Consider the following 27505-nt stretch of genomic DNA (forward strand, 5'->3'; position numbering starts at 1 on the left):
TCTCAATGTTGTGAAGCTGCTGTTCGGTTTGTTTAAATTCAGCTACTGCCTGTACTGGAAGGAGGTTCAACACGACTCCAGACTGACTCTAGATTTGTTTTGTGCTAGCGGAAGTGGGAAATATTTGAAGCAGTCGCTGTATAAATCTGTACCAGTGTATGTTATGACATTTTAATAACAGCGGCCACATGACGATGTTCATTTCAGCTCACACGCTCTTCTAGATGTGACAAGACACTGTACATGGCCATAATTTAGCCTGAGGCAACTACAGTAATCTGTAGCTAGTCGTAAACGCTAAACATACCCTGTGATGGAAATTGTTAGAGATTATGTTAACACATGACATTAAGATCTGTCTTGATGTCTGAAAGAAGCCTTCTAATTAGCTTTTTCCTGTGGTTATCCTAGCATTGAGGGAGCTCTGCTTATCAAAAGCTAGCTTTATTGTGATGTCATCAAAGTGGCAGCATTTTAGAGTTGTTTTTTTATTTGATAATCTTGACCTACAGTCACCAAGGAGAACCAGTCTGAGGTGAACAAAACACTGCTAGAACTATCAAATGTATTCAGCTGAAAGAAGTCTCACCAGTTAGAGCTGGTCTGACCAGTGGGTACCAGTCTGACCAGAGAGAACCAGTCTGGTCAGTTAGAACAAGCACGACCAGTTTCCTGAACAGTTCTAACCAGTCTGTAAAAACAGTTATGAATCCATCTGTGAGAACCAGCATGACCAGTTAAAACCAGCCTGTCTGGTTAGAACCAGCATGACCAGCTATAACCAGTCTGAACAGTTAGAACCATCCTGACCAGCTAAAACCAAGAGTTGGTAAAAAAAACAAAACAGTTTTTTCAAAGCAATCGGTTACAACCAGCTGGACCAGTTATAATCAGCATGATCAGCTAGAACCAGAATGAACAATTAGAACCTTTCTGACCATTTAGAACCATCCTGACCAGCTAAACCTTGCTTGACTTGTTACAACCAACCTGTAAAAAAGTGTTCCAAAGCAATCGGTTACAACCAGCATGACCAGTTAGAACCAGCCTGCCTGATTAGAACCGGCATGACCTGTTAGAACCAGCCTGACCAGTGAGAACAAGCCTGTCTCGATGAAACCAGTTTGATCAGCTAGAACCAGTATGACCAATTAGAACCAGTCTGACCAATGAGAACACGCCTGCATGAATCAAACCAATCTAACTAGTTAGAACCACCATGACCTGTTAGAACCTGTGTGAACAATTAAACCCAGTCTGACCAGCTAGAATCAGAACGACCAATTAGAACAATTCTGACCAGCTAGAACCAGTCTGACCAGTGAGAATAGGCCTGCCTGGATAAAACCAGTTTGATCAGCTAGTACCTGTCTGACCAATTATACTCAGTCTGACCAGCTAGAATCAGTGTGACCATTGAGAACAAGCCTGCCTGGATAGAACCAATCTGACTAGGTAGAACCAGCATGACCAGTTAGAACCAGTCAGACCCCTTAGAACCTGTCTGACCAATTAAACCCAGCCTGACCAATTAAACCCAGTCTGACCAATTAAACCCAGTCTGACCAGCTAGAACCAGCATGACCAGTTAGAACCAGTCTATAAGTGTCTGAAATCTCTCTAAAACCATCGATCAACCTGACAAGATAAAAACACATTTTTTTCAGCAGGATAATCGGATTTAAAATGCTAACACAAAGCACTTTGACAGAGCTACTTAGCGAGCTACATGCCTAATGATTTCTGTCACTTACGAGCTCGTCTTTTTAAACCTCCATAAATAATTGAAGCGAACGCAGCTGTGTGCTTAACGCGGTAAATTCTGGATTCGTACCGTGTTCAAGCCCCTTTTTCTATCTTAACGTCAGTCTGGCTGTAATGCGTCAGCCTGTAATGCGTCTCGGTGGCAGCTCGCATGGTTTTAGTGAAGTGGAACTTGTCTCTGCTTTGATTTGCTCTTCTATTCAGGTCAGCTTTATAGACTCGCTTCTTTTCACCGGGTCTCTGCTCCACAAAAAACAAGGGTCTGTGGATCACCCGACTAAAGAAAGGCGAGCTCAAGGCTGTGTCCGATCCCTCCTTCTGCCCGGCTTTTGAGAGCTTCAGGGCTCTTCTTTCATGCCGGGGCTCGTTAAAGGCCACCCTCCTCCCTCGTTTTTCTCTCCATCTTTATGAATAGACAATAAAAAAGGAAGAAAAAAAGCTCTTGAATAGAGTTAGTGCCAGTCCCCGATGCCACTCGATGGGTTTTTAGAAGCAGGAAAAAACAGGATTTTGGTGATTTTATTGGACGCTAATGCTTTAATGGTTTAATGCTAAAAAATCAGAAAGAATATACATCAGGGTGTGCTGGTAGAGGGAAATAATCAATGATGCTGAATGAATGTCGCGTTTATGTTCAGATTATAGCGCACTTTGAATTATTTCACTTTTAATGTTCCAATTCGTGTTATCGCTTACTTTAAAGCAGCTACTCAGCTTTATAGCTATATCAGCTAGAACCAGCATGACAAATTAGGAGCAGTCTGACCAGCTAGAACCAGTCTGACCATTGAAAACAAGCCTGTCTGGAAAGAACTAATCTGATCAGTTAGAAGCAGCATGACCAGTTTGATCAGCTAGAACCAGCATAACAAATTAGGACCAGTCTGACCAACTGGAACCAGTCTGACTATTTAGAACAAGCCTGTCTGGATGGAACCAATCTGACCAGTTAGAAGCAGCATGACCAGTTAGAACCACCCTTTCTTTATATATATTTTTTAAACTAAAAATAATTAGGTTAAAAACCTCTGTGGAAAATTTAACCACTGACACTGGAGACTCCTTCCTTTAACATTACTGTATTTTTAACCAATCAGAATCGAGAAAGAACCGTGGCATAAACCACAGGAAACGCAGAACGTTCAAAAACCTTGCCGTTATCGGTAAGGTTCTCCATGACTCCTATCTCCACTGGCCTTCTTCCTCAAATATTATTATTACACATTTTGTTCATAAATAAAGAATATCTATGTAGAATATGAAAGATGCATGAGGAAGAAAAACATGCTCTGCTTTAAATGTTGCATGGATTCTGGTTCAGTGCGTGAGGTTTTTAGTGTAAAAAACTAAATGCTTTGTAGTTCAGACGCTTACAGTGCGAACGTCTCGTGACGACGGCGTGACGGATTCGGCGGGATGTCGATGGGCTTACTGAGACGCATGTTAGCAGGCGCGTAGCTCTTCCCGTGATCTTGCGGCTGAGTAAATGCTGCTAGGCAGACGTCTATAAATATTGCAGACTCTCTGTATATATGTATCTCTGCTTCTGTGGAAAGTCAGTTCTGCGTTTTTTCCCCTGCGACACTGACATCACAGCGCTGTTGCTTGTTTTTAATGTGTGTGAGAGAAACAAATCAGATCTGTAGGACCCACGCCTTCCAGGACACTCTCTGTGTTTGAAGTCGACTTTTCCTTGAGTCGTGTGTCTGGCTGACAAGCAGAGAGAGAGAGAGAGAGAGAGAGAGAGAGAGAGAGAGAAAAGAGAGAGAGACAGACAGACAGAAAGAGGAGAGAGAGAGAGAAAAGAGAGAGAGAGAGAGAGAGAGAGAGAGAGAGAGAGAAGAGAGAGAGAGAGGGAGAGAGAGAGACAGACAGAGAGAGAGAAAAGAGAGAGAGACAGACAGAGAGAGAGAAAAGAGAGAGAGACAGAGAGAAAGAGAGAGAGAGAGGGAGAAAGAAAGAGAGAGGGGAAAGGGAGAGAGAGACAGAGAGAGAAAAGAGAGAGAGAGAAAAAAAGAGATATAGAGAGAAGAAAAGAGAGAGAAGAAAAGAGAAAGAAGAGAAGAAACAGAGAGAAAGAGAGGGAGAGAGAGACAGATAGATAGATAGATAGATAGATAGATAGATAGATAGATAGATAGATAGATAGATAGATAGATAGATAGATAGATAGATAGATAGATAGATAGATAGATAGATAGAGAGACAGACAGAGAGAGAGAGAAATAGAGAGAGATTGTGTGTGTGTGTGTGTGTGTGTGTGTGTGTGTGTGTAGGCTTCTGAGCTTCTGCACACAGCAAGTATGAAGAGAGGAGAATAGAAGGACAGACAGGAAGAGAGAGATGACAGAAATGTGGCACTGTGTAATCTTCTGCCAGAGTTAAAAGAGAAGTTATTTGATGAGAGATCAGTCCTGGAACATTGCTGGAATATTTCTGCACTAAAATGCTAGAAATTCTGAATCCTCAGTGCGAATAATAGCGCCATTTTTATTGTCACGGACGCGGCTGCAAGCGAAGAATGCAGACGTGAATGAAGACGTACATTTCTGGAGAATTAAGACGATAATTGACGGAATATAAAGCTTGTCTTTATGTGAGAGATGTTTAGATCGTATACAGTTTAACAAGGGAGGAAATGTCTCCATGTCTGAGTCAGTCACGTTGCCTGATACACTGTATTGCCAAAAGTTTTGGGACACCCCTTCACATCATTAAATTCAGGTGTTGTTTTTCAGGGGTTGGGCTCGGCCCCTTATTTCCAGTGAAAGGAACTCTTAATGCTTCAGCTTCATACCAAGACATTTTGGACAATTTCATGCTCTTTGTGGGAACAGTTTGAGGATGACCCCTTCCTGTTCCAACATGACTGCACACCAGTGACCAAAGCAAGGTCCATAAAGACATGGATGAGTGAGTTTGGTGTGGAGGAACTTCACATAGTCCTGACCTCAACCTGATACAACACCATTGGGATGAATTAGAGTGGAGACTGAGAGCCAGACCTTCTCATCCAACATCAGTGCCTGACCTCACAAATGTGCTTCTAAAGGAATGGTCAAAAATTCCCATAAACACACTCCTAAACCTTGTGGAAAGCCTTCCCAGAAGAGTTGAAGCTGTTATAGCTGCAAAGGGCGGGACAACTCCATATTACATTCATGTGCATGTAAAGGCAGACGTCCCAAAACTTTTGGTCATATACTGTATTTTTAGAAATACGGATTCGGAGGAAATAAAGACGGATAAAGGGTTAAAACTGAAATGTAATAGCTTCATTCTGCTCACTTCTGCTAAATCACTCTCCACTGTCCAGCATTTTTGCTGTAGAGTTCTCTCCGCCCACATTCATAATGAAGGTGGTTTTCGTGCAAACAGATTATTCATATATTTATTTTAAACGAATATGAGTTTATTAGCTCGGTCTATTCCCTGGGTGTCTCTGGGTTTAATCTGAAAACAATATTTAACTTTCATCTAACAAAATAATGCACATCAGTAAGTACAGATTTATGAGCTATTCGAGAGTTTAATAATCTCTGCATGGTGTTTTTGCTTAATAAAGAAAAAAAAATATTGTTTTTTGCTCTTATTTTTGGTTCTAATCCCCAATATGAAGCAGAAATGTACGTATTGTCACGTTCTCTTTAAGACTTACTTTCATGAATTTTTTAATCAGCTGCATGATCTAAATGAGATCTCAGGAAATGGATTTACTGCGAACTGGGAAGTCGTAATTACAACATCAGGTGCGTTTAAGTCACTTGGAGTGAAAGCTTGTGGTGGAGATGAACCTTCTCTTGATTAACTACAAAAAAAAAGATGAGTAAACAACTACGCCAGCTACAGATGCTGAGGGTTGTTGGTTTCTTACTGACACGCCCCCAGAGACTCGGGAGGCGGAGCCGTTCATGCGCATTCAGCATATATGCACGATCTTTAAATACGTCTGTAATTCCTATCAGCATCGTTACAGTATCTCCACTCAGTGTTTGTGATCAGAAAAAGAAGGACACAGTGGGAAATGTTTCATTTCAGCTGCTTAAAGTCACTAGTTAAAGAGTTTTATGTTCAAATACCAAGAAAAGTAAACTTTTGCAAAATATTAGATAACAGAGTAGCTCAGGAAGCTTCGTTTGACTAACAAGGTGGGTTGTGTTGTCTGGATAGAGCTTGAGGGCAGGCCGGAGGGGTGTGTGTGTGTGTGTGTGTGTGTATGTGTGTGTGTGTGTGTGTGTGTGTGTGTGTGTGTGTGTGTGGTGCAGGGGCTACTTCCTGCTATTCTTTTCCCAAATCTGGCTCGAGTGCATGAGCACTTTGGCCAAGCGCAGTGTAGCTGGAGCTGCCGATCAGAACGCCGGTCTCTCTCTCTACATCCTTCTCTCTAAAACACTCATCACACGCTGCTGAGGGCCGACGCTGTGTGAGTGATGCTGCACACCATCCACGGGCTGTGTCCAGTCTGCATCGACTGCCCACTACCTCAGGTCAGTGCATAGACAGAGAGAGAGAGAGAGAGAGAGAGAGAACAAGAGACCGATTGAGAGAGAGAGACAATTTGAAATAGAGAGAGAAAGAGCGCAAGAGAGAAGCTGAGAGAGAGAGAGAGGGAGAGAGAGAGGGAGAGAGAGAGGGAGAGAGATAAGCCAACAGACAGAAAGTGACACAAATAGTCATACAGACAGATTGGTAGACAGATAGAAATGCACTCAGACTCAAATTAACTAAACTATTTAAACTATTCAAACTAAATAAACTATTTGGCTAATCAGACAGACAGGTAGAGAAAATTGCAGGCAGACAGGCAGTGTGACAGGCAGGCAGGCAGACAGACAGACAGGCAGGCAGTGTGACAGACAGAGAGAGAGAGGAGAGAGAGAGAGGAGAGGAGAGAGAGGAGAGGAGAGAGAGAGCATTAAGGAGAAAAAGTTAGAGATAGAGACTGAAAGAGAGATAGATAGATAGATAGATAGATAGATAGATAGATAGATAGATAGATAGATAGAGACTGAAAGAGAAGAATAGATAGATAGATAGATAGATAGATAGATAGATAGATAGATAGATAGATAGATAGATAGATAGAGACTGAAAGAGAGAAAGATGGGCAGAGAGAGAGAGAGTGAGAGAGAGAGAGAGAGAGAGAGAAGGAAAATGAGTTTTTTTTAAACCTGAATTGTTTATGCAGATGCAAAATGGGAAATACAGATCCATCCACTTAAACACACACACACACACACACACACACACACTTTCCTGTAATGGATTTATTGATCTGTACACCCACACTGAGTTACTGTAGGATTTATCCGGTGCTCTGTAACACGCTTATAAACGCTTCTTTACTTCACACTCAGAGCGTGTGTGTGTGTGTGTGTGTGTTTGAGGAAGACTCCATGTTCTCCATGACTCACATCTCCACTGGCCTTAATTTGAGCATCAGGCATGAGTGAACCTGGCTCTGTTTGTGTGTGTGTGTGTGTGCGTGTATGTGTGTGTGCATGTATGTATGTGTGTGTCTGTGTGTGTGTGTGTGTGTGTGTACCCACTCAGTGAAGCGTAAAGCTCACTGGGATTTGCCTCATCATAGGAAACACAGTGCAGTGTTTTTTAGGTTGAACAACCGTGACTCAGTGACTCTGTGCTCTCACATCACTGTGGCGTGGAATACTCCATTCTGATTGGTCAGAAGGTGTTTGATTCATTTAGAACTGTCAGCAGTATACAGTATGTTAATGAATGTATTAATAGAGTCTGGTACACGTGACACAACAACATGTAACTATAAACGGATAAAAAGCACACCTCAGTGGTTTGTGTCATATTGCTGTGTGTCAAATGGAGGAAAGGAACTTGAACTTTACATGAATTGATGACATTAATGAAGACAAGAGTTCAAGTAGCAGCTGTGGTGTGTGTGTGTGTGTGAGTGTGTGTGTGTGTGTGTGAGTGTGTGTGTGTGAGTGTGTGAGTGTGTGTGTGTGTGTGAGTGTGTGAGTGTGTGTGAGAGAGAGAAAGGTTTATGTCTGATCCTTAAGTCCCTCTGTCTACTTACTGTTCATCACCAGAGACCATCTCTCTCTCTCCCCCTCTCTCTTTCTCTCCCTCCCTCTGTCCCCCCCCCCTCTCCCTCCTCCTCCCCTCTCCTTTGGGATCTTTTCCCATAATTCACTGCCCTCTTCTTTTCTCTCCCTCCTTTCTTTACTTTCTCTCTGCTTATTTCTCTGTTGTCCTCCTGACATTTTTCTAACCTTTTCTTGAACCGTATACATCCCTTTTTCATTTATTCCTCTTTTTTTCTCCTTCCATCCTTTGTCTCTCGTCTTCTGAGTCGATCTGTCAGACACGGAGCGGCGGATTGTCTTAGGGGTTGATTAATCTCTAATTGTAGCGTCATGCTGAGAAAAACACACACACACACACACACACACACATCATCTGTTGCTTCATCATGTGTCTATTTGCTTGTCTTGAAATCATAAGTGTTTTATTCCTCTTCCTCCACACTTTTATTTCTGTAAAACAAAAGATCAATACCTCCTGAACAATCAGAATCCAGCATAAAATCAGTTAATATTACGGTTTCAGAGCACGAACTCCTTTTTTTTTTTTTTAATTCTTGCATAACAGCTCGCTTTTGTCCAGTGTTTTAAAACAATGTCCCAGCTCAGCAGATCAGCTGGAAATGATTCACTTGTATTGAGGCACACTGTTAGTTTTGGCACTCATCATGACATTATTTGAATATATCTGTGTGTGTGTGTGTGTGTGTGTGTGTGCATTTCCTCATCAGATTTCCATGCGAGTTTCCTGACTCCCTTTGTGTGTGTGTGTGTATTTATTTATTTATTTATTGACACAGCATGGTTACACACACACACACACACACACACCATTACATTTCTCATTTTTGCTCAATTGCTGAAGGTTTGTACGATTACAGATGTCTAGATCAGAGTTTGTGAACTGAAACCAAAAAAAAAAAAAAGAATTTCCTCCTGTTTTTGTTGTGTCCATGTTGATGATTGAGCGTCTTTATCATGTCTCACTCCACAGTGGTGGTTAATATGAAGCTCATATGAAAGTAGACACTCAGGACTCAGGAATTTGTCGTGTTTCAGAAGGAATTCTGTTTTCCCCTAAACTACTAGGGGTGATGTATTCATAAAAAAGTTCTATCAAAACAAAAGCGCTTCATTTTTCTCCACACAAATGTTCAAGGTAAATGTTGATATCAAACCCATTTCTGCTCTTTTAGATGCTCCGAGTGCTTGTTCATCTAAAAAACAGCTCAGATTTCATCTTCAACCAGTAAAATTCTGTGTAAGGTTCTCCAACAGAGGGAGAAGCACGCACACACACACACACACACACACACACACAACACTATCAGCAAGAGCTTGGCAAACAGACAGTGCAACACAGGGATGCTAATTAAGAGGTGACTCAGAGCAGGTGTGAGTGATTAGCATGTGTGACATGGTCATGTGTTGTGCAGGGGCTGATGGGTAATGTAGTTCATTGTGGATTCTGAATCAGGTCTCCACACAAGGAACTTTTCAGGAGTAAATACTGACCTTGTTTTTGTTCCTTTTTTTCAGATGCTGAATATAGCTTTAAACTTATTCATGTTTGAATCTCTGGGACTTGTCTTCTTTTATTTATTTATTTATTAAAAAGATTATTTATTTTTATTTATTTTATTTCATATATTTATTTATTTGTTTATTAAATAAATTATTAAATAAATTATTAATTTATTTAATTATTAGATTATTAAATAAATATTTTATTTATTTCCATTTATTTTATTTTGTATAGTTTGATTACTTATGCATTCATTTATTTATAAATATTTTATTTATTTATTTTTCATTTATTTTACTATTTATTTCTAAATAATTATTTTATTTATTTATTTATTTATTTATTTATTTATTTATTTATTTATTTATTTATTTATTTATTTTCTCTGAAACGGAGCAGATGTGAAAAGTTCCACATTTTGGACACAGATCTGATTTTATTCTCCTTCTCTAATAAGACTTTATAGAATTTATAGGAATGTGATGAAACAAACAAATGAAGAAGCCTTGAAATTCTTTATATTACTTTCTTCTGTGTGTGTGTGTGTGTGTGTGTGTGTGTGGGAGGAATATGATTATGGCTTATGCAACAGAAGCTGGAGCTTGCGGCTCCGTGTAATGTGTGTATAAGGTTTTTTGTGATACTTCTTGGTGATGTGTGTGTGTGTGTGTGCATGTGTGTGTTTTAATTGTGTTATATCTCACTGTTATTTGTTAGAAGGGTACTGAGATGTCAAAACCTCTGATATCCAAGAGATGGCAGTACTACATATTCATAACGTGTGTGTGTGTGTGTGTGTGCGTGTGTGTGTGTGTGTTTGGTCTAGGTGACCATTCTTCGAGGAAAGGACGGCTATGGGTTCACCATCTGCTCCGACTCACCTGTACGCGTACAAGCTGTCGATCCAGGCAAGGAGCCCTCGCTACACACACACACACACACACACACACACACACACACACTCTGTCAAGCCCATTTATGCAGTCTTGGAGCCTGTGTGTGTAATACAGAGGTTTGGAGAAAGTGTGTGGGTAAAACTATAGTGTATGCGAGTCTTATTCTGTGTGTGTGTGTGTGTGTGAGTGTGTGTGTGTGAGAGAGAACAAGATGAGGAAAGTTCACTCTGTGTCTGGGTGTGTGGGCACAAGTGGCAGCTTTATGGATCGATATCTCAAGAACTGTTTGTTTTTACTGTGTGTGTGTGTGTGTGTGTGTTCAGGTGGTCCTGCAGATCTGGCTGGTCTCAGGCAGCTGGACACTGTGCTGCAGTTGAATGGTCAGTCTGTGGAGCAGTGGAAGTGTGCGGATCTCGCCCATGCCATCAGGTAGAGCAGCTCGCATCCTTCTGTCACATCCACTGAATTTATCTGTGCAGATTATTCCAACCTTTTTCACTCCGAGAATTTTCACACTGCAGTTTATTACACGCTTAAGGTGTCCTTATTAACTACATATTAATATTTCCTTTTTATAATGGAATAACAAAATTAGATTAGTTAAGAATAGTTAAAAATAGAATGAAAAAAAAGTTATAAAATAGAATGAAGTTAAAATAAAATAAAATAAATATAAATAGTTCAAAAATAGAATGAAAATAAAATAAAATAAATTAGAATAGAAATAGTTAAAATAGAATGAAAATAAAATAAAACAGAATAAAATAGTTAAAAATAGAATGAAAATAAAATAAAATAAATTAGAATAAAAATAGATAAAAATAGAACGAAAATGAAATAAAATTAATATAAATAGTTAAAAATAGAATGAAAATAGATTACAAATAGAATTAAAAAAACAAAACAAAATTACAAGAGTTAAAAATGGAATGAAAACAATATAAAATAGAATAGAATAAAATAGAATGAAAATAAATAAAATAGAATAAAATAGAATAAAAATAAAATAGAATAAAATAGTTAGAAAATAAAATAGAATAAAATAGAAATAGTTAAAAAATAAAAATAAAATAAAATAGAACAACAGTAGTTGAAAAAAGAATGAAAATAAAATGAAATATAATATAATTATTAATAATAGAATAAAATAAAATAAAAAGTTATACAAAAACAAAATATATTATATTTAAAAATTAAGAAGAAAAGTTAATTTGAAAAAAAAATTGAATACAAATAAAATAAATAGTTACAATAGCATAAAAATTAAATTGGACTAAAAATAATATAAAAGCAAAATTAAATAAAACTCGAATAAAATGTATTATTATTTATTTATTAAATGTTATTATATGTTAGATAATAACAGCTAACTAAATTAATTAACAATTAAATACAATGGAACCTAAGCTGAATTAAATTTGAAATTACAGGTTTTAGAAAAAAAAAAAATCTGAATTACTCCTATCATATCCCAGTAAAAAAATAATAATTAAATAAATTAAAAAAACAAAAGAAAACTAAATTGCTATACAATAACAGCTAAATAAATAAACAAAAAAAGAAATAAATGTAATTGAATCTAGGTAACATTCTAAATAAAAAACTTTTAAACATTTTTAACAAAAAAATCAGAACCTAAATATTAAAAAAAGAATTCCAGAAGATTAAAATTAAATATTAAATTTTTAATTGAAATCTTTAAAAAAAAATTAGACCTTCCCAATCCAGACCTGTGTAAAAGCGTGTATTTGAGTCGTACCGTTCGTGTGGATTGATGGGAAATGCTGCTGTTGCGATGTTGAGGATGCTCCACAAATTGTGTGTGTTTAATATCGTACTCCTCTGTTTGCCTGCGATGAAGATTCATTGCTGCGGAAGGAAAGCAGTGTGTAATATCACTGCATGATAGAGCGGTTTATCTTCTTCATCCCCGCGGTCCTGCTGACGTCAGCGTACAGAAGCATTTATCTTTTCACCTGTTCTTTATTGGGACGCTCAGGCGAGATTAGTTCAGCTGTCAGTCATGCTTCAGGATCCAGAGCTCAGATAGAAGCAGAAGGTTCAGCAGTGGATCGGGGCGAACACAGGAGCCGTGTTAAATCAACATCAAACCCGATGAGTCACTTCTGTGTTCTGGCTTTCTTCTCTTATTTTTCTCCGAGACACGTCTGCTTCGGAGACAAATAACCGTGAGAAATGAAATTAAAAGCAGACACTGGATGTGTAAAGAATAAAACACCAGTACAGGAAGGAGTGAAGCAGCCTGAAGTGATTATTTTCTCATAACCGCAATGTAATATATGTTCTCCCATTGAAAAATAATGATATGCTAATTCAATGCAGTGCATCTCAGTTTGTTGTGTATGGGGCCGCATAGCCACAGACCAGTCAGGGCGCACATGCTGACCCCTGTGCACTGCCAAAAGTGCTAACAACAGTGCTAGCATCAGTACTGGACCCAATGGAAGAAGGTGGCCTGGTCTGATTAATCACATTTTCTTTAACATCACATGGATGGCCGGGTGCGTGTGCGTCTCTTACCTGGGGAACACATGGCACCAGGATGCACTGTGGGAAGAAGGCGAGCCGGCGGAGACAGTGTCCTGCTTTGGGCAATGTTCTGCTGGGAAACCTTGGGTCCTGCCATACATGTGGATGTTACTTTGACATGTACCACCTACCTAAGCATTGTTCCAGACCATGTACACCCTTTCATGGAAACGCTATTCCCTGATGGCTGTGGCCTCTTTCAGCAGGATAATGCACCGTGCCATAAAGCAGAAATGGTTCAGGAATGGTTTGATGACCACAACAACCATTTTGAGGTGTTGACTTGTGATCTCAATCCAATCCAGCATCTGTGGGATGTTCTGGACAAACAAGTCCGATCCATAGAGGCCCCACCTCGCAACTTAGAGGACTTAAAGGTTCTGCTTGGTACCAGATACCACAGCACACCTTCAGGGATCTAGTGGAGTCCATCACGCCTTGACGGGTCAAAGGGCTGTTTTGGCAGCAAAAGGGGGACCAACACAATATTAGGCAGGTGGTCATAATGTTATGGTTGATCTGTGTATTCGGGTCACATGACCGTTAAAGACTTTCTGCGCTCCTCCGGTCTCATTAGCATATGAAAAAACTTGGATGTGCAGGTCTATTTTGAGAACTAATATTACTTTAAATGTTTAATTTTTTCTGATTCCAAAATATTTATATAAAAAATGAAAATGTATAGTTTTTTTTTATCCATTTATAGTTACATTTTCCATTGTGGAATGTCTGTGAAAAAAAATGATAAAAAGTTATTATTAAACTTACTCTAAACATTATAAATCACAGCTGTAAACATCTGACTGTTACAGAATAACTGACACTGGAGACTCCTTCCACTTCACCGTCTGAAAAATTCTGATTATTTCTAATGTAGCATGTATTTGTTAGATAAGCATCCGTCACACAAGTCGCTATCACTATGGAAACCAGTGCATGCATACAAACCTTTCTAGAAACATCTAAGAAAATGAATCAGATTGAAGAATCAAAGGTTTATCTCTGTGCAGAAGCAGTGCCCGTGAGATCACGGTGGTGGTGTGGCGTTCAGGACCTTCTGTGAAGTCCAGCTTCGAGGGGTTGATCCATCAATCCTACAAGAGCTCCAACTACGAGTCTCCTGTGTCTCCGCCCAGAACGAAGCGTGCGGAGAAAACTCCGCCTGTACCCCCGCTTCCCGCACACCTCCGCCACCGGATACTGCTCAACAGCTCTGAGGGGGCGAGGGCCGGCGGGATCGGGGGCACCGGGGTGCCGTGGGGTGACAGGAGAGAGGAGGGTAAAGCCAGCGCCAGGACACACACTCCGACTCTAAGAGGGACACGAGTCAAAGCCTCCAACGGAGACAATTACATCATCCTCTCGCCCATCAACCCAGGAGGACAGGTTCAGAGAATTCTATACATATTATTTATACAGCTTTTCTAGAAGTTTCCATAAGGAAAAGCCTTTACTGGTAATGATGGTGCATTATTATCCAGAAGGTTATGAGTTCAAATCCCAGAACAGACGGATTAAACAAAACATCACATGAATAAACCCCAAAAATATATAAATAACCATAGTGAATAAAAGCACAACCAAACAAATTAATTACAAGTAAATAAACAAAAAACAAATTTACCAATGAATAAAAACAAACAAATAAAACAGCAAATTAAAGATTGAATAAATAAAAACAACAAATTGTATACAAATGCATGTATAAACAAATGACCAAACAACTAACCAAATAAATAAATAAATTAAAAAATTATTTTATTTATTTATTTGGTTAGTTGTTTGGTCATTTGTTTATAATTAATTAAAAAGGTTTCCGTTCCATCTAAACTGAGCACTCAATGAGGGTCTCATAACGCTAGCTGTTTGTCGAGAGCAATATTGAAATGACACGGATGAACGTACACGAGACACGCCCACATTTAAAAATGACCTAGCTAAGCGTTATTGATACCAGAAATTGTAATATTATGATAGAATTTTTTTTCTATCTAAAGGTGTTTGAAGAATAAAATTTTTAAAAAATATTCACATTTTTTGAGAATAAAGTTGTAATATTTTGAGAACAAATTAGTTATATTATGAGAGTATCTTTTAAGAATAAAATTCTAAAGAAATATTCAATTTTTTAGAAAATAAAGTTGTAATATTTAGAGAATAAAGTTGTTATGAGAGAAAAGTTTTATTTTTAAAGAATAAAAGTCAGAAAAAAATATTCAATTTTTAGAGAATAAAGTTGTATATATATTATGTTTTTTAAGGGTAAAATTCAGAAAAAACATTAAAAATGTATGTTGTAATATTTTGAGAATGAAGTTGTATTATTATGAGAGAAAAGTCTTATTTATTATGAATAAAATTATGAAAAAAGTGTTTAGAGAATAAATTTGAAACATTCTGAGAAAAAAAAACAATATTTAGAAAATGAAGGTGAAATATTTATTGTGAGTCTAAGTTGTGAGGTTTTAAGAATAAAGTTTAATATCACATGAAATAAAAGCACAATATTGTAATTTATAATACTACGATACGAAACATTAACTTAAAACTTTCAAAATGTTTTAAAATGCAAAGCAGATGATAGAACCGAGCATGCGGGGAAAAAAAATGCAGAAATGATCGATTATGGAAAAACATGGCTGTAGTGAGGCGTAGTGTCTTCTTCTTCTCCTTCTTCATTCTTCTTTTCCACTTCCTTCCCATCTATCCCGAGGGTCTCATAACGCTAGCTGTTTGTTGAGAGAAATATTGAAATGACACGGATGAATGTACACGAGACACGCCCGCATTTAAAAAGGACCTAGCTAAGCGTTATTGATTTCAGATGCCTGACCGGATCCCTCGCTGTATTGTTGAAGGAAATCTGATATCCTGTGCCCGATGTTCTCATGACATCGAATAATTCCGCTTCTGAATCATAAGCTAGAGGAATGTGCAGTTGTATTGGGAACAAAAAACGAACAATAAAACGAACCACAATCCGAATCTGTTTGGGAAAGCCACAAGAGACGCTGAAAGAATTCGTCAGCAGTAAAGACAAAAATCTGCCCACTAAAGAGAAGGTTTTAGATTCAAGTGGTTCTCCAAAATTCTCCAAACTTTGACCCCAGTTTGTTGTCCGTGTGTGTGGAGTTTTTGGGAATCAGTGGCACGTCATGCCGGAGTTTGGGATCGCTCGGCTTTTTTATGTCTCTGCTACAGAAACATTCACGTATGAAGAGATGGCTGTTGGTGGAGATGTCAAAACAGCAGGGTTTTAGGGTGTTAATGTTTTAAAAAATAAAAATAAAAATACATTATTTATTTTTAAAATAATAATTTATTAAGCTTTTTTTTTTTTTAGAGAATCAAACTTTAATATTATGAGAGACATTTTATTTTTAAATTAAAATATAAAATAAATATTCAAATGTTTAGAGAATAAAGTTCTAATATTTTGTGAATAAAGTTTTAATATTATGAGAGAAAAATATTTTTTTAAGAATAAAAATATAAAATAAATATTCAAATGTTTGGAGAATAAAGTTCTAATATTTTGTGAATAAAGTTTTAATATTATGAGAGAAAAATATTTTTTAAGAATAAAATATAAGAAGAACAAAATGGTACTAGTATGAGAGAAATATCTTTTTTAAGAATAAAATTCTGAGAAAACAAAATGTTTAGAGAATAAAGTTAGAATATTTAGAGAATAACGTTTTAATATTTTGAGAGAAAAATATTTTTTAAGAATAAAATTAAGAGAAAATAATCACATTTTTGGAGAATAAAGTTGAAATATTTTGAAAATAAAGTTGGAATATTATGAGAGAAATATATTTTTTAAGAATTAAATTATAAAATAAATATTTTAATGTCTAGAGAATAAAGTTGTAATATTTTGTGAAAACAGTTGTAATATGAGAGGAAAATCTTATTTTTTAGAAAAGAAGTTGAAAAATTCTGATTAAAAAAATACAATATTGAGAGAATTAAGATGTAATATTTTTCGAGAATAAATTGATAATGTTTTTTTAGAATAAAATAGTAATATTACATGAAATGAAAACATATTTTAAGTTATAATATAAGACAATACATAAATACATAAAACTTGTGTTTTAAAATGAAGGACGCTGAGGATTTGCTTGTTGAAGGACAAAGGCACTGGTCACCTTCATGGCTATTGAAGGTGTTTAAAGAAGGTGTGTAGATGAATGATGATTAGTGCTGAACTGGAAGCCGGAGAGTCTTCAGTCTATCATGTTATATGGATTCGTACAGTGAGCTTGTGGACCGGAGTGTAGCGATGTACCGAGGAGCTCCGGGTCTTATTCCGGGTTTGACCTGAGAAACCATCTGGACACGACATATGATCTGACGTTCACATTTCCAAACCTAAATTCTAATCACTGATTAGATTTCTCTGTTGAATCATGACTAACGAGCTGTCGCATGTCTGATCTCACAGATCCTGACCCAAGTGTATGGAGACAATGCTAGCTCTCTGGGTAAGTCATGTTATTTATATATATATATATATATATATATATATATATATATATATATATATATATATATATTTATATAATCAGTCTCTTTCATATAATAGCTAAATATACAAATAAGACGTCCAGTAGATGGTCATATCAGTACCATAAAGTGTCATAAGCATGACGTTACCCTGATGTTCTTCCGTTCCAGCTGGATTTATGTACTCACCGGGAACTCCCAACACGCCCCAGCCCCATGCCACGCCCAGAACCAACTTCCTGCGCCGGTCAGGCAACAAATCCAAGTCAGCTGCCACCAGCTACCAGCCCAGCTCCAACTTCGCCAACTACCAGAACTGCACCATCGTCCGATCTCACGCCAACTACGGAGCCTACGTCAAAGTGGCACCCAAAGTTCTCATATTCCCCATCTTCGTGCAGGTATCACTCAGGTGTTCATTCAATTCACAGAATAAGCAGTGCAGGTGGAAGGAACCTGAAGATGTGTGTGATAAACTGGTTGAATCTGGTTCAGATGTGTGTGTGTGTGTGTGTGTTATTACATGTTCAGTAAAATGCTGATTACAAAACAACTAGTGAAAAGTGAAAAAAAGTAAACGTGTGTGTGTGTATTCTGTTTAGAAGTTAAATGTGAACATATGAGCCTCTTTAAGATATAATATGCCAATAATACAGAATTATTATTATTATTAGAACAAACATTATTATTATTATTATTGTTGTTGTTATTTTATTTTTTTACTATTATTATTATTAATGTATTATTATTATTATTATTATTATTATTATTATTTATTACTATTGTTTTTACTTTTTTCTAATTTTTTTAAAGGTATATATTTAATTTTTTTTAATATTTAATAATGGGTTTGATTTTGTCTTTTCCATAGCAGAAATACCCTTTTACAATAAATAAAAAAATAAATAAAAAAATTAAGTATTAAATGAATCAAATAAATTTTCCATAAATAAATTAAATAATATAATAAAATAATAATTAAAATAAAGTAAAAAAGTATGTTTTTATTTATTTATTTATGTGATTATTTATTGAGTGAATATTTAACTATATATATTTGTTTATTTTTTTAGCTGCTTAGTTAGTAGTTAGATTTATAGGTTATTTATTTATTTATTTATTTATTTATTTATTTATTCATTCATTCATTCATTCATTCATTCATTCATTCATTCCTTCACTCATTTCTACTTACCACATTCTATCCAGTTTTTATTCATATCCAGATCCTAACTTTGTGCTAGCTAGCACAAAACCCCAGGCTAACAGGACGACTTCCGCAAATGTACTACCTTCCCTAAAAGTCTCTTACACTTCGGAGAGACACGTTAAGTGTTTTATTTGTCTTTTTTGTTTCGTCCGTTTGAAAGATGCAATTCTTAAGGTCTCAATCACATACATACATACATAAATAAATAAATAAATAAATAAATAAATAAATAAATTTTCATCATTTTAGTGGCAGATCAGCAGAAAGTTCCAGATTCATAGTTGTTAATTGTTGTTAATTGTTATTAATCTTATAAATAATGTCAATGTAAAAATACGTTTGTGAAAACAAAAAATGGATGCAAAAAAATACCATAGATTCTGCGTGTATGTCTTTTTTATTGAAGTGACGGCGTCCCTGAGTGCCAAAAAAGTTTTAAATAATAAAGATGCTGTGAGTAGACGCTTAACGACGTTCTGACCGATACGACTTCAATTTAAATCTCATTAGAATTCAATTATCAGCGTGCAATTCCATTACAAACACAATTTAACTTCAACTCACTTCGTCACTTTGAGTCCATTATTTTAGAGCAAAAAACGAAAGCCGTGAGCGGCGGACTCTGGGTCAGCGCTTCTTGAAGGGACTGAATGACTTCCTGTGAGCACGCCAGAACCCGGGGTCTGCAAAAACGTCACTCCAGCTAACTTCCTGTGCACACCACTAGCACTGTGATGCATTCAAAGACCTTAAAGGAGGATGTGGCACACACGCTGTGATGCTGTCACATGCTTTCACCATACTCACCTCACAGTAGTTGCTTTTAGCCTCGCGCGGTCGACGACGCTGATTTCCCAGACTGCTCGGCCCACCAGCGTGTGTCGTACTGTGGGGGTTGAGTGAGCGCTCGCTGAAGAGCACTAGAGCAAGTTTACAGTTCAGTTCAGTTCCACCTACAGCGCAGCTTCTCCTGGTTTTAGTATGGAACTATTGCGTGTGAGTCACAATCTGCACTGATTTATTTGCGTAGCTCGAATCCTAGCATCATTTTGAGCGACGGTTTTTTATTTATTCTTTCTTTCAAATCTCTGTAGCCTCTGGACCTCTGCAGCCCAACTAGAACGCTCCTGATCACCGAGGAGATGATTCTACATGAGAGCAAACATCTCTCCATCAAGGTAGGAGAACCTTGTCTCTGTGTGTGTGTGTGTGTTGTGTGTGTTTGTGTGACAAGTAAAAACATCCTGTCAGCAAATTTCACTTCAGCTTTGAATGAAAATCCCACCCGGCTCCCGAGACAGGACGTTTTCATTCGGCCTCATTATACGGTGCGGAGGAGAACGGAGAGGAAGTGAGTGGAAGACAGTGTGGAGGTGTGATTTGAAGTCAATCTGCTTGTCTTTCTCACTCTCACGCCTCTAAACGAGCTGCAGGCAGCTTCAGACCGAACACTAGACGTGCTGCAGAACCACCAGAGAACGTTCTGGAAAATTCTAACCAAGCAGCAGCCAGTTGAATCAGTGGACCTGAAGCTTAACTTAGTGCGATGTTCAGTTATTAAAAACACTACGCAACTCTTGCTGTAACGTCTTTTTGCTAGATAATAAAAACAGTTACAGCGAACACAGTATTATTGTTATTATTATTTTTTGGTTCAATTTTCTCATTATCTATAGCACTGGATCTCAAAACCCCAGAGGACGTGAAGCATTTCGGTTAGCAAAACTCCATGGAAGCGTAGTGATGCTACGTCTGTTCCACAGAAACAATACTGAGGAGAGCGGCGGAGGGGAAGGTCATCTGCTAGCTAGCAAGCATTGTGAAGCATTTCGGTTAGCGCGAGGAAGACGTTATCTTGTAACAAATGAATCTGATTTCTGGAAATGCTGAAAATTTTGTTTGGACACAAGCTCAGGTCATCTCAAACTGGTCATGGTGATGTTCTTGTGGAAGATTTCTTATGTTAAGATGCACAGTGAGGGGGGAAAAAAATTACAAATAAACGCCACAAAAAAGGCCTTCAAAACATTATTATTATTATTTTATTTTATTATTATTATTTTTAATTTATTTATATTATTTTTTTAACTGGATGCCGTGAGACCTTTTAGTTTTAATTATTTTATTTTAATTATTATTTATATTATATATATTCATATTATTAGATGTAAAATTGTGTAAAAGTTTAATCTAATTATTTGCCTCAGTAGCCTATAATAAAATCGTCATTAAAAATCATATTTTAAATATTTAACATACATTTTTTTTTTACCTGATATCAGTAAATTGCTATTATAGTTAGGCTCAAAAAAAAAAAAAATCTTTTAAAACTGGAACTTTAGAACCCCAGAAGACTTCACAGTTATTGTGTTATCGCTGTTGCTTTGTTGTACTGGTCATTTGAATTTACTGGCTAAATCATCAGCTTGGACGTAATGTGTTTGGTCAAGCAATGGAAAAAGCAATTGCTTATACACTTCTAATGACTAGGCTTAGTGGGTAAGGTGTTCTACTGATCAGATGTATAAAATGAGATAAAAATGTACGTCGCTCTGGATAAGGGCGTCCACTAAATGCCAGAAATGTAAATGTAGATTGACTGAGCGTGATTAGATCATTCTACACTAGAAATCTATAGAGTGTTACAGTCTTTAGGTGATTAAACCACATATGGTAGAATGGTGCAGAATGGCGGGGTCGATTCTCAGCTCTGCTGTGAGCTCGGGGGTTTCATTTTATTCAAGTCACTTACACTTGTTAGATTTAAGTCATTTGGACAAGCTTGTTTGGGTTTTTTTCCAGTGAGAATAAAAAGCTCTGATAAGTAGGCCGAATATTTTTGCATACATTTGAATAAAAAGCCTAATATTTGATTATTTATTTAATAATAAAACTACACCGGTCAGATGTAACCTTCTGAGCAGTGAGAGGTGAAGTGAATAAGACTGATGATCTCCTCATCATGGCACCTGTTAGTGGGTGGGATATATTAGGCAGCAAGTCAACATTTTGTCCTCAAAGTTGATGTTAGAAGCAGGAAAAATGGACAAGTGTAAGTTTGACCAAAAGGGCCAAATTGTGATGGCTAGACCACTGGATCAGAGCATCTCCAAAACTGCAGCTCTTGTGGGGTGTTCCCGGTCTGCAGTGGTCAGTATCTATCAAAAGTGGTCCAAGGAAGGAACAGTGGTGAACTGGAGACAGGGTCATGGGTGGTCAAGGCTCATTGATACACGTGGGGAGCGAAGGCTGGCCCGTGTGATCCGATCCAACAGACGAGCTACTGTTGCTCAAATTGCTGAAGAAGTTAATGCTGGTCCTGATAGAAAGGGGTCAGAATACACAGTGCAGGACGGGTCAGGGCTGTTTTGAGAACAAAAGGGGGACCAAAGCAATATTAGGCAGGTGGTCATAACGTTATGCCTGGTTGGTGTATATTATAGCAGTCCATACATTATTTTGACAGAACTTCTGATTACCAGATCTCAACAAGGAACATCTTAGAAGCTACAGTTTGTACAAAAAAAACCTACAAATCTAGACAGAAATTCCCAAAAGTCCACTAAACGTCTTACCGTATCTCTGGACAGCACAGGTTTCACGTATGTACTTCCTGCCCCGCATTGTCTCCTCCAGTTCCCGGCTCTCGCTTTAACAGAAACTGGGAAATGACAGAACTGATAACGTCGTGTAGCCTTAGCATCATCTTAATGATAGCAGGAAGAGAAAATGAGGCTAAGGTCGCATCCTGCTCGGCCCGGTCAGTAAGTCATAGCGAGATATGATTCATGCTAATATTAGTGACTCTGCATTTTTCACCGAACCATTAATCAGAAGCTCTGCCTGAGCAAGCGTTATCTCGACCTCGCCTGCTGTTTTTCCCATTGAGCTTTTGCGATTTTTCAGCGTTTCTGTTTGTCTGGAGTTTTGCTTCGTTTGTTCTCGTTAATGAGAGTTTTGTTCTCAGTGATTCTACGTCTTTTTTGCACAGAACCAATACTGAGGAGAGTGGGGGAGGGGAAGGTCATCTAGTTAGCTAGCTAGCATCGTGAAGCATTTCGGTTAGTGCAAGAAGGCGTTATCTTCTTACAAATGAATCTGATTTCTGTAAATGCTGACAATTTTGGCTGGACACAAGCTCATGGCCACTCAACCTGGTCATGGTGTTGTTCTTGTGCCAGATTTCTCATGATAAGATACATAGTGAGGGGAAATAATTACAAATAACGCCAGAAAAAAGGCCTTCAAAACATTATTATTATTATTATTATTATTATTATTATTATTATTATTATTATTATTATTTATTTATTTATTTATTTTACTTGATGCCATGAGACCTTTTAGTTTTAATTATTTTATTTAAACTATTATTTATATTTATATTAATATTATGAGATGTAAAATTTTGTAAACATTTAATCTAATTATTAGCCTCTGTAGCCTATAATAAAAACCTTATTAAAAATCATATTTAAAATATTTAACATACATTTTTTCACTTGATATCGTGATGCCTTTTCCTTTACATCAGTAAATTATATGTAGGCTAAAAAAAATAATTACAACAAATAAATAATAAAAAAAGTTCATTTATGTAGATGAAGTAATATTTATTATAATATACTTTAATATTTAATAATTTAATAATGTCAAGATGCCATGTAATAAGTAGATCAATGAATTTAAATAATTTTATTTAACATATTCATCCTGAGATATTGAATATTTAATTATTTTTAATTTATTCATATTTTTTATTCCAGTATTTTATTAACTTTAAAGTGTATTAGTATTAATTGTATAACAAGCAAGGCTCACAATTAAGATTCATTTAGATCATTTATATCTTTTATTTATTCATTCTTTTAAACTGATTTTTAGTTAACCAACCAGAGAAACACTGATTTTACACTAAAATCTAAAAAATTTTAAATAAACAAATAATTAATTAATAAATAAAATAAAGCACATAAAATAAAAGAGCAGCAGAAGTGTGTAAAGTTTCTATGAGCTGAAGTGAAGGTGGAATTTCCCTTTCTTGTTAATACTGAGGCTCTGAGCATCACTTCTGTCCACGAAACACACACACACATACACACACACACACACACACACACACAGACACACACACACTGCCTCAGTCTTTCCTCTCTCATGCACACGCAAACCACAAGACACCCCTAATCTCAAAACCACAACACAGCAAGGACAAAAGCAAAGCAAGCTCTGTGCACGCTGCTGTAGCGTATGTAGCGTATAAGCCATTTCACACCTGGACGCTTAAAAGCGCCCATGCTGCAATGTGTAAAAACAAACCTTTATCTTCTGTAGGTTACATTTAGCGTCCACCTCTGTGGTGTTCAGTGCAATACATTGTGCGTGCATGTGTGTGTATATGTGCGTGTGTACATGTATGGCTGTGTTGCTTAAACACAGGATGTGAAAGTGATAATGTGTAGGTTTAACTTTAGCAGTGAGGTCTGTGTGTGTGTGTGTGTTTGTGTGTGTGTGAGGAGTAAAAAGCATAAAAATACATCATGAAACCTTTACGAATATAACAATTACTGGTATTACTTTAAGCGGAGTGTATTTCCTGTACTGATGGAGAGACCGTCACCTCCCTCAGACACTTCCTGTAACATTTAACCCGGATTCTTCTAGCACGCATCTCTAGGATCCTCAATGCTAAACTTTTATTTTTCAACCTCCTTTATGTTTTTAGATATTTTTTTTATATATTGACAGAAATCCAGAAAATGAGATAAAAACAACTAAATACATCAAAAAAATGAAAAAATAAATCTGGTCGTTACAAATTCATAATTTTTGAATTAGAGCGGAGACTGAGAGCCAGACCTTCTCGTCCAACATCAGTGCCTGACCTCACAAATGCACTTCTAGAGGAATGGTCAAAAATTCCCATAAACACACTCCTAAACCTTGTGGAAAGCCTTCCCAGAAGAGTTGAAGCTGTTATAGCTGCAAAGGGCGGGACAACTCCATATTACATTCATGTGCATGTAAAGGCAGACGTCCCAGTTTTGGTCTGGCTCACAGTCTCCACTCTAATTCATCCCAAAGGTGTTCTATGGGGTTGAGGTCAGGACTCTGTGCAGGCCAGTCAAGTTCCTCCACACCAAACTCACTCATCCATGTCTTTATGGACCTTGCTTTGGTCACTGGTGTGCAGTCATGTTGGAACAGGAAGGGGTCAACCCCAAACTGTTCCTACAAAGAGCATAAAATTGTCCAAAATGTCTTGGTATGAAGCTGAAGCATTAAGAGTTCCTTTCACTGGAACTAAGGAGCCGAGCCCAACCCCTGAAAAACAACACCTGAATTCAATAATTTGGAGGGGTGTCCCAAAACTTTTGGCGATATAGTGTATATCACATGTTTGCACTTTTGCTCGTTGTTCTAAAGGGTGCAGATAATTGTTGCAGACTCAGCTGTAACAATCTGTTTGGCCTCGAAATGATCCAATTGTCATTTTTGCTGAACCGAACCCTCACTGGCTCAATCAGGGAAGTTAATGAAGCGCGCTTTTCCAATACCGTCCTCCAAAAGAGGCTGAAATGTGGCATAGCGCCAACGCTCCCTCTCTCTAACACCGGCGGGTCCAGCAGAAACAGCTCCGATAGTAAACCTGAGTGAGCAGCATCTGAGGAGAGAGGGCGTGGCTTAGATATTAATCATGTTAGTGGTTATGAACTTCTTATGAGGCAGCATGAGGTCGTGATCAACATCAAGCTGAAATAATCGAAATTAATTCTCGATTAAAAAAGTCCACTGGTGAATATTAGGAAGATTTTCTCAGGACTGAGACGGATTCAGAGTTTTCAGAGCTGAACAGTTGCATGAGAAAATTTCAGGTGTGTTTACTGCATGACTTAATATCTTAGAATAACAAAATCAACATGAATTCAATTCAGTTCAATTCAAATCAATTCAAAACTGAATCTAATGAGATTTACATTTGCATCAAAATTTCAATTAATTGAAATTCTCTCTCTTACTCTCTCTCATTCTCTCTCTCTCTCTTTCTTACTCTCTCTGTTTCTCTCTCTCTCTCTGTTTCTGTTTCTCTCTTTCTCTCTGACTCTCTCTCTCTCTCTCTCTGTCTGTGCCTTTTGCTCTCCCTCACTCCCTCTTTCACTTTCTCTGGTCATGGTCTCTCTCTCTCTGTTTCTGTCTCTCTCTGTCTCTCTCTCTCTCTCTGTTTCTCTCTCTCTCTCTCTCTCTGTTTCTCTCTCTCTCTCTCTCTCTCTCTGTTTCTCTCTCTCTCTCTCTGTTTCTCTCTCTCTCTCTCTCTCTCTGTTTCTGTCTCTCTCTCTCTGTTTCTCTCTCTCTCTCTCTCTCTCTCTCTCTCAGGTGACTATATTCATCTACACAGATCTGATGTTAGTGTCGAGAGAGGATGAGCTGGGTCGCTGTAATGTCCTGCAAAATCCTCTCTACCTAAAACAGCTCCGGCTAAAGGAGGGTAAGTGGTGCTCCTCTCTCTCTTTCTCTTTCTCTAAATCAGAAACCAAGACATGAGTGCATGGTCACCATGACAACCCTGCCATGAATGGGGAGTCCGTGCCATTTAAGAAAGAAAGTATAAAGTGATGAAGTGGAAGGATGTTGTAAAAGAAGTCGGATCCAGCACATGCAGAGGCTCCCTTCAGACCTACACTGAATTAAACACATAAATAACTCTGTAAGCTTTTCCTCACAATCACCCAGGTCCAGATGTCGATAGATTGAACTCAGTGGTCAGGACATTAAGGTCAGCAGCAGTCTGTAGAATTTAAAGAACTGCAGACGTTGATCAATGTTGCTGAGCCACACGGCTGGGTGCAGTTGCTGGGTGTCTTTATTAAATGTCCACAATCCATACACACACACAAACACACACAAAAGACAGACAGACAGACAGACAGACAGACACACACACACACACACACAAAAGACAGACAGACACACACACACACACACACAAAAGACAGACAGACAGACACACACACACACACACACAAAAGACAGACAGACAGACAGACACACACACACACACACACACAAAAGACAGACAGACAGACGGACACACACACACACACAGAAGCCAGACAGCAAATCGAAAGCAGACAGCCAGTCAAAGCAACACCTGACAGTCAGACAGTAAGACAGACAGGCTGATAGACAGACAAATGGCAGACAGATAAACAGTAAGACAGACAGACAGACAGTGTGACAGACAGACAGACTGATTGACAGACAACTGACAGACTGGTTGACAAACAGACAAACAGACAGAAAGACAAGCAGCAGAGACAGACAAACTGTGAGACAGACAGACAAACAGACAGACAGGCTGACAGACAGACAGTCAGACTGATTAGCAGACAAACTGCAAGACAAACAAACAAACAGACAAACAGTGAGACAGAAAGACAAGTGGCAGACAGACAAACTGTGAAACAGACAGTGAGACAGACAAACAGACAGACAAACACATGAACAGTCTGAGTGACAGACAGACAAACAGTGAGACAGACAGACAGACAAACAGTGAAACAGACAGAGAGACAATGAGACAGACAGACAGACAAACAGTGAAACAGACAGAGAGACAATGAGACAGACAGACAGACAAACAGTGAAACAGACAGAGAGACAATGAGACAGACAGACAGACAAACAGTCAGACTGACAGTCAAACAGACAGACAAACGGAGAAGCTGACAAACAGTCAGACAGACTGACAGACAAACAGTAAGACAGACTGACAGACAGATAGACAAACAGACGAACAGTCAGACTGTTCCAAGTCTGTTCCAAAACATATCCAAGTTCCATCTTGATCTCTGCCTGCTCTAAAGCGCTGACACTGGAGACTCCTTCCGTACATGTTTAAAGGAAGATCAGGAAAGAGGCTGTGATCCTTCCAGAGAGTCGTGGGAACGGCACTGAGCGGCGTGTGGATGTGAGACGACAGCAGACG

At 37.8% G+C, this 27505-nt stretch overlaps 1 protein-coding gene across 1 annotated transcript in view; it reads left to right on the top strand.

Moving 5' to 3' along the window:
• rgs3a (regulator of G protein signaling 3a) overlaps positions 1-27505 on the top strand; it is a 128939-nt gene that overhangs the window by 3731 nt on the left and 97703 nt on the right. Inside the window, exons 2-8 of the mRNA XM_058383207.1 lie at positions 10178-10259; positions 10571-10676; positions 13808-14183; positions 17248-17287; positions 17481-17710; positions 19614-19697; positions 25894-26005. Of these exons, the coding sequence (XP_058239190.1) occupies positions 10178-10259; positions 10571-10676; positions 13808-14183; positions 17248-17287; positions 17481-17710; positions 19614-19697; positions 25894-26005 (1030 nt within the window). The remainder of the gene's footprint in view (positions 1-10177; positions 10260-10570; positions 10677-13807; positions 14184-17247; positions 17288-17480; positions 17711-19613; positions 19698-25893; positions 26006-27505) is intronic.

Source organism: Hemibagrus wyckioides, linkage group LG28 (assembly GCF_019097595.1).
Source record: "Hemibagrus wyckioides isolate EC202008001 linkage group LG28, SWU_Hwy_1.0, whole genome shotgun sequence".
NCBI classification, from domain to species: Eukaryota; Metazoa; Chordata; class Actinopteri; order Siluriformes; family Bagridae; genus Hemibagrus; species Hemibagrus wyckioides.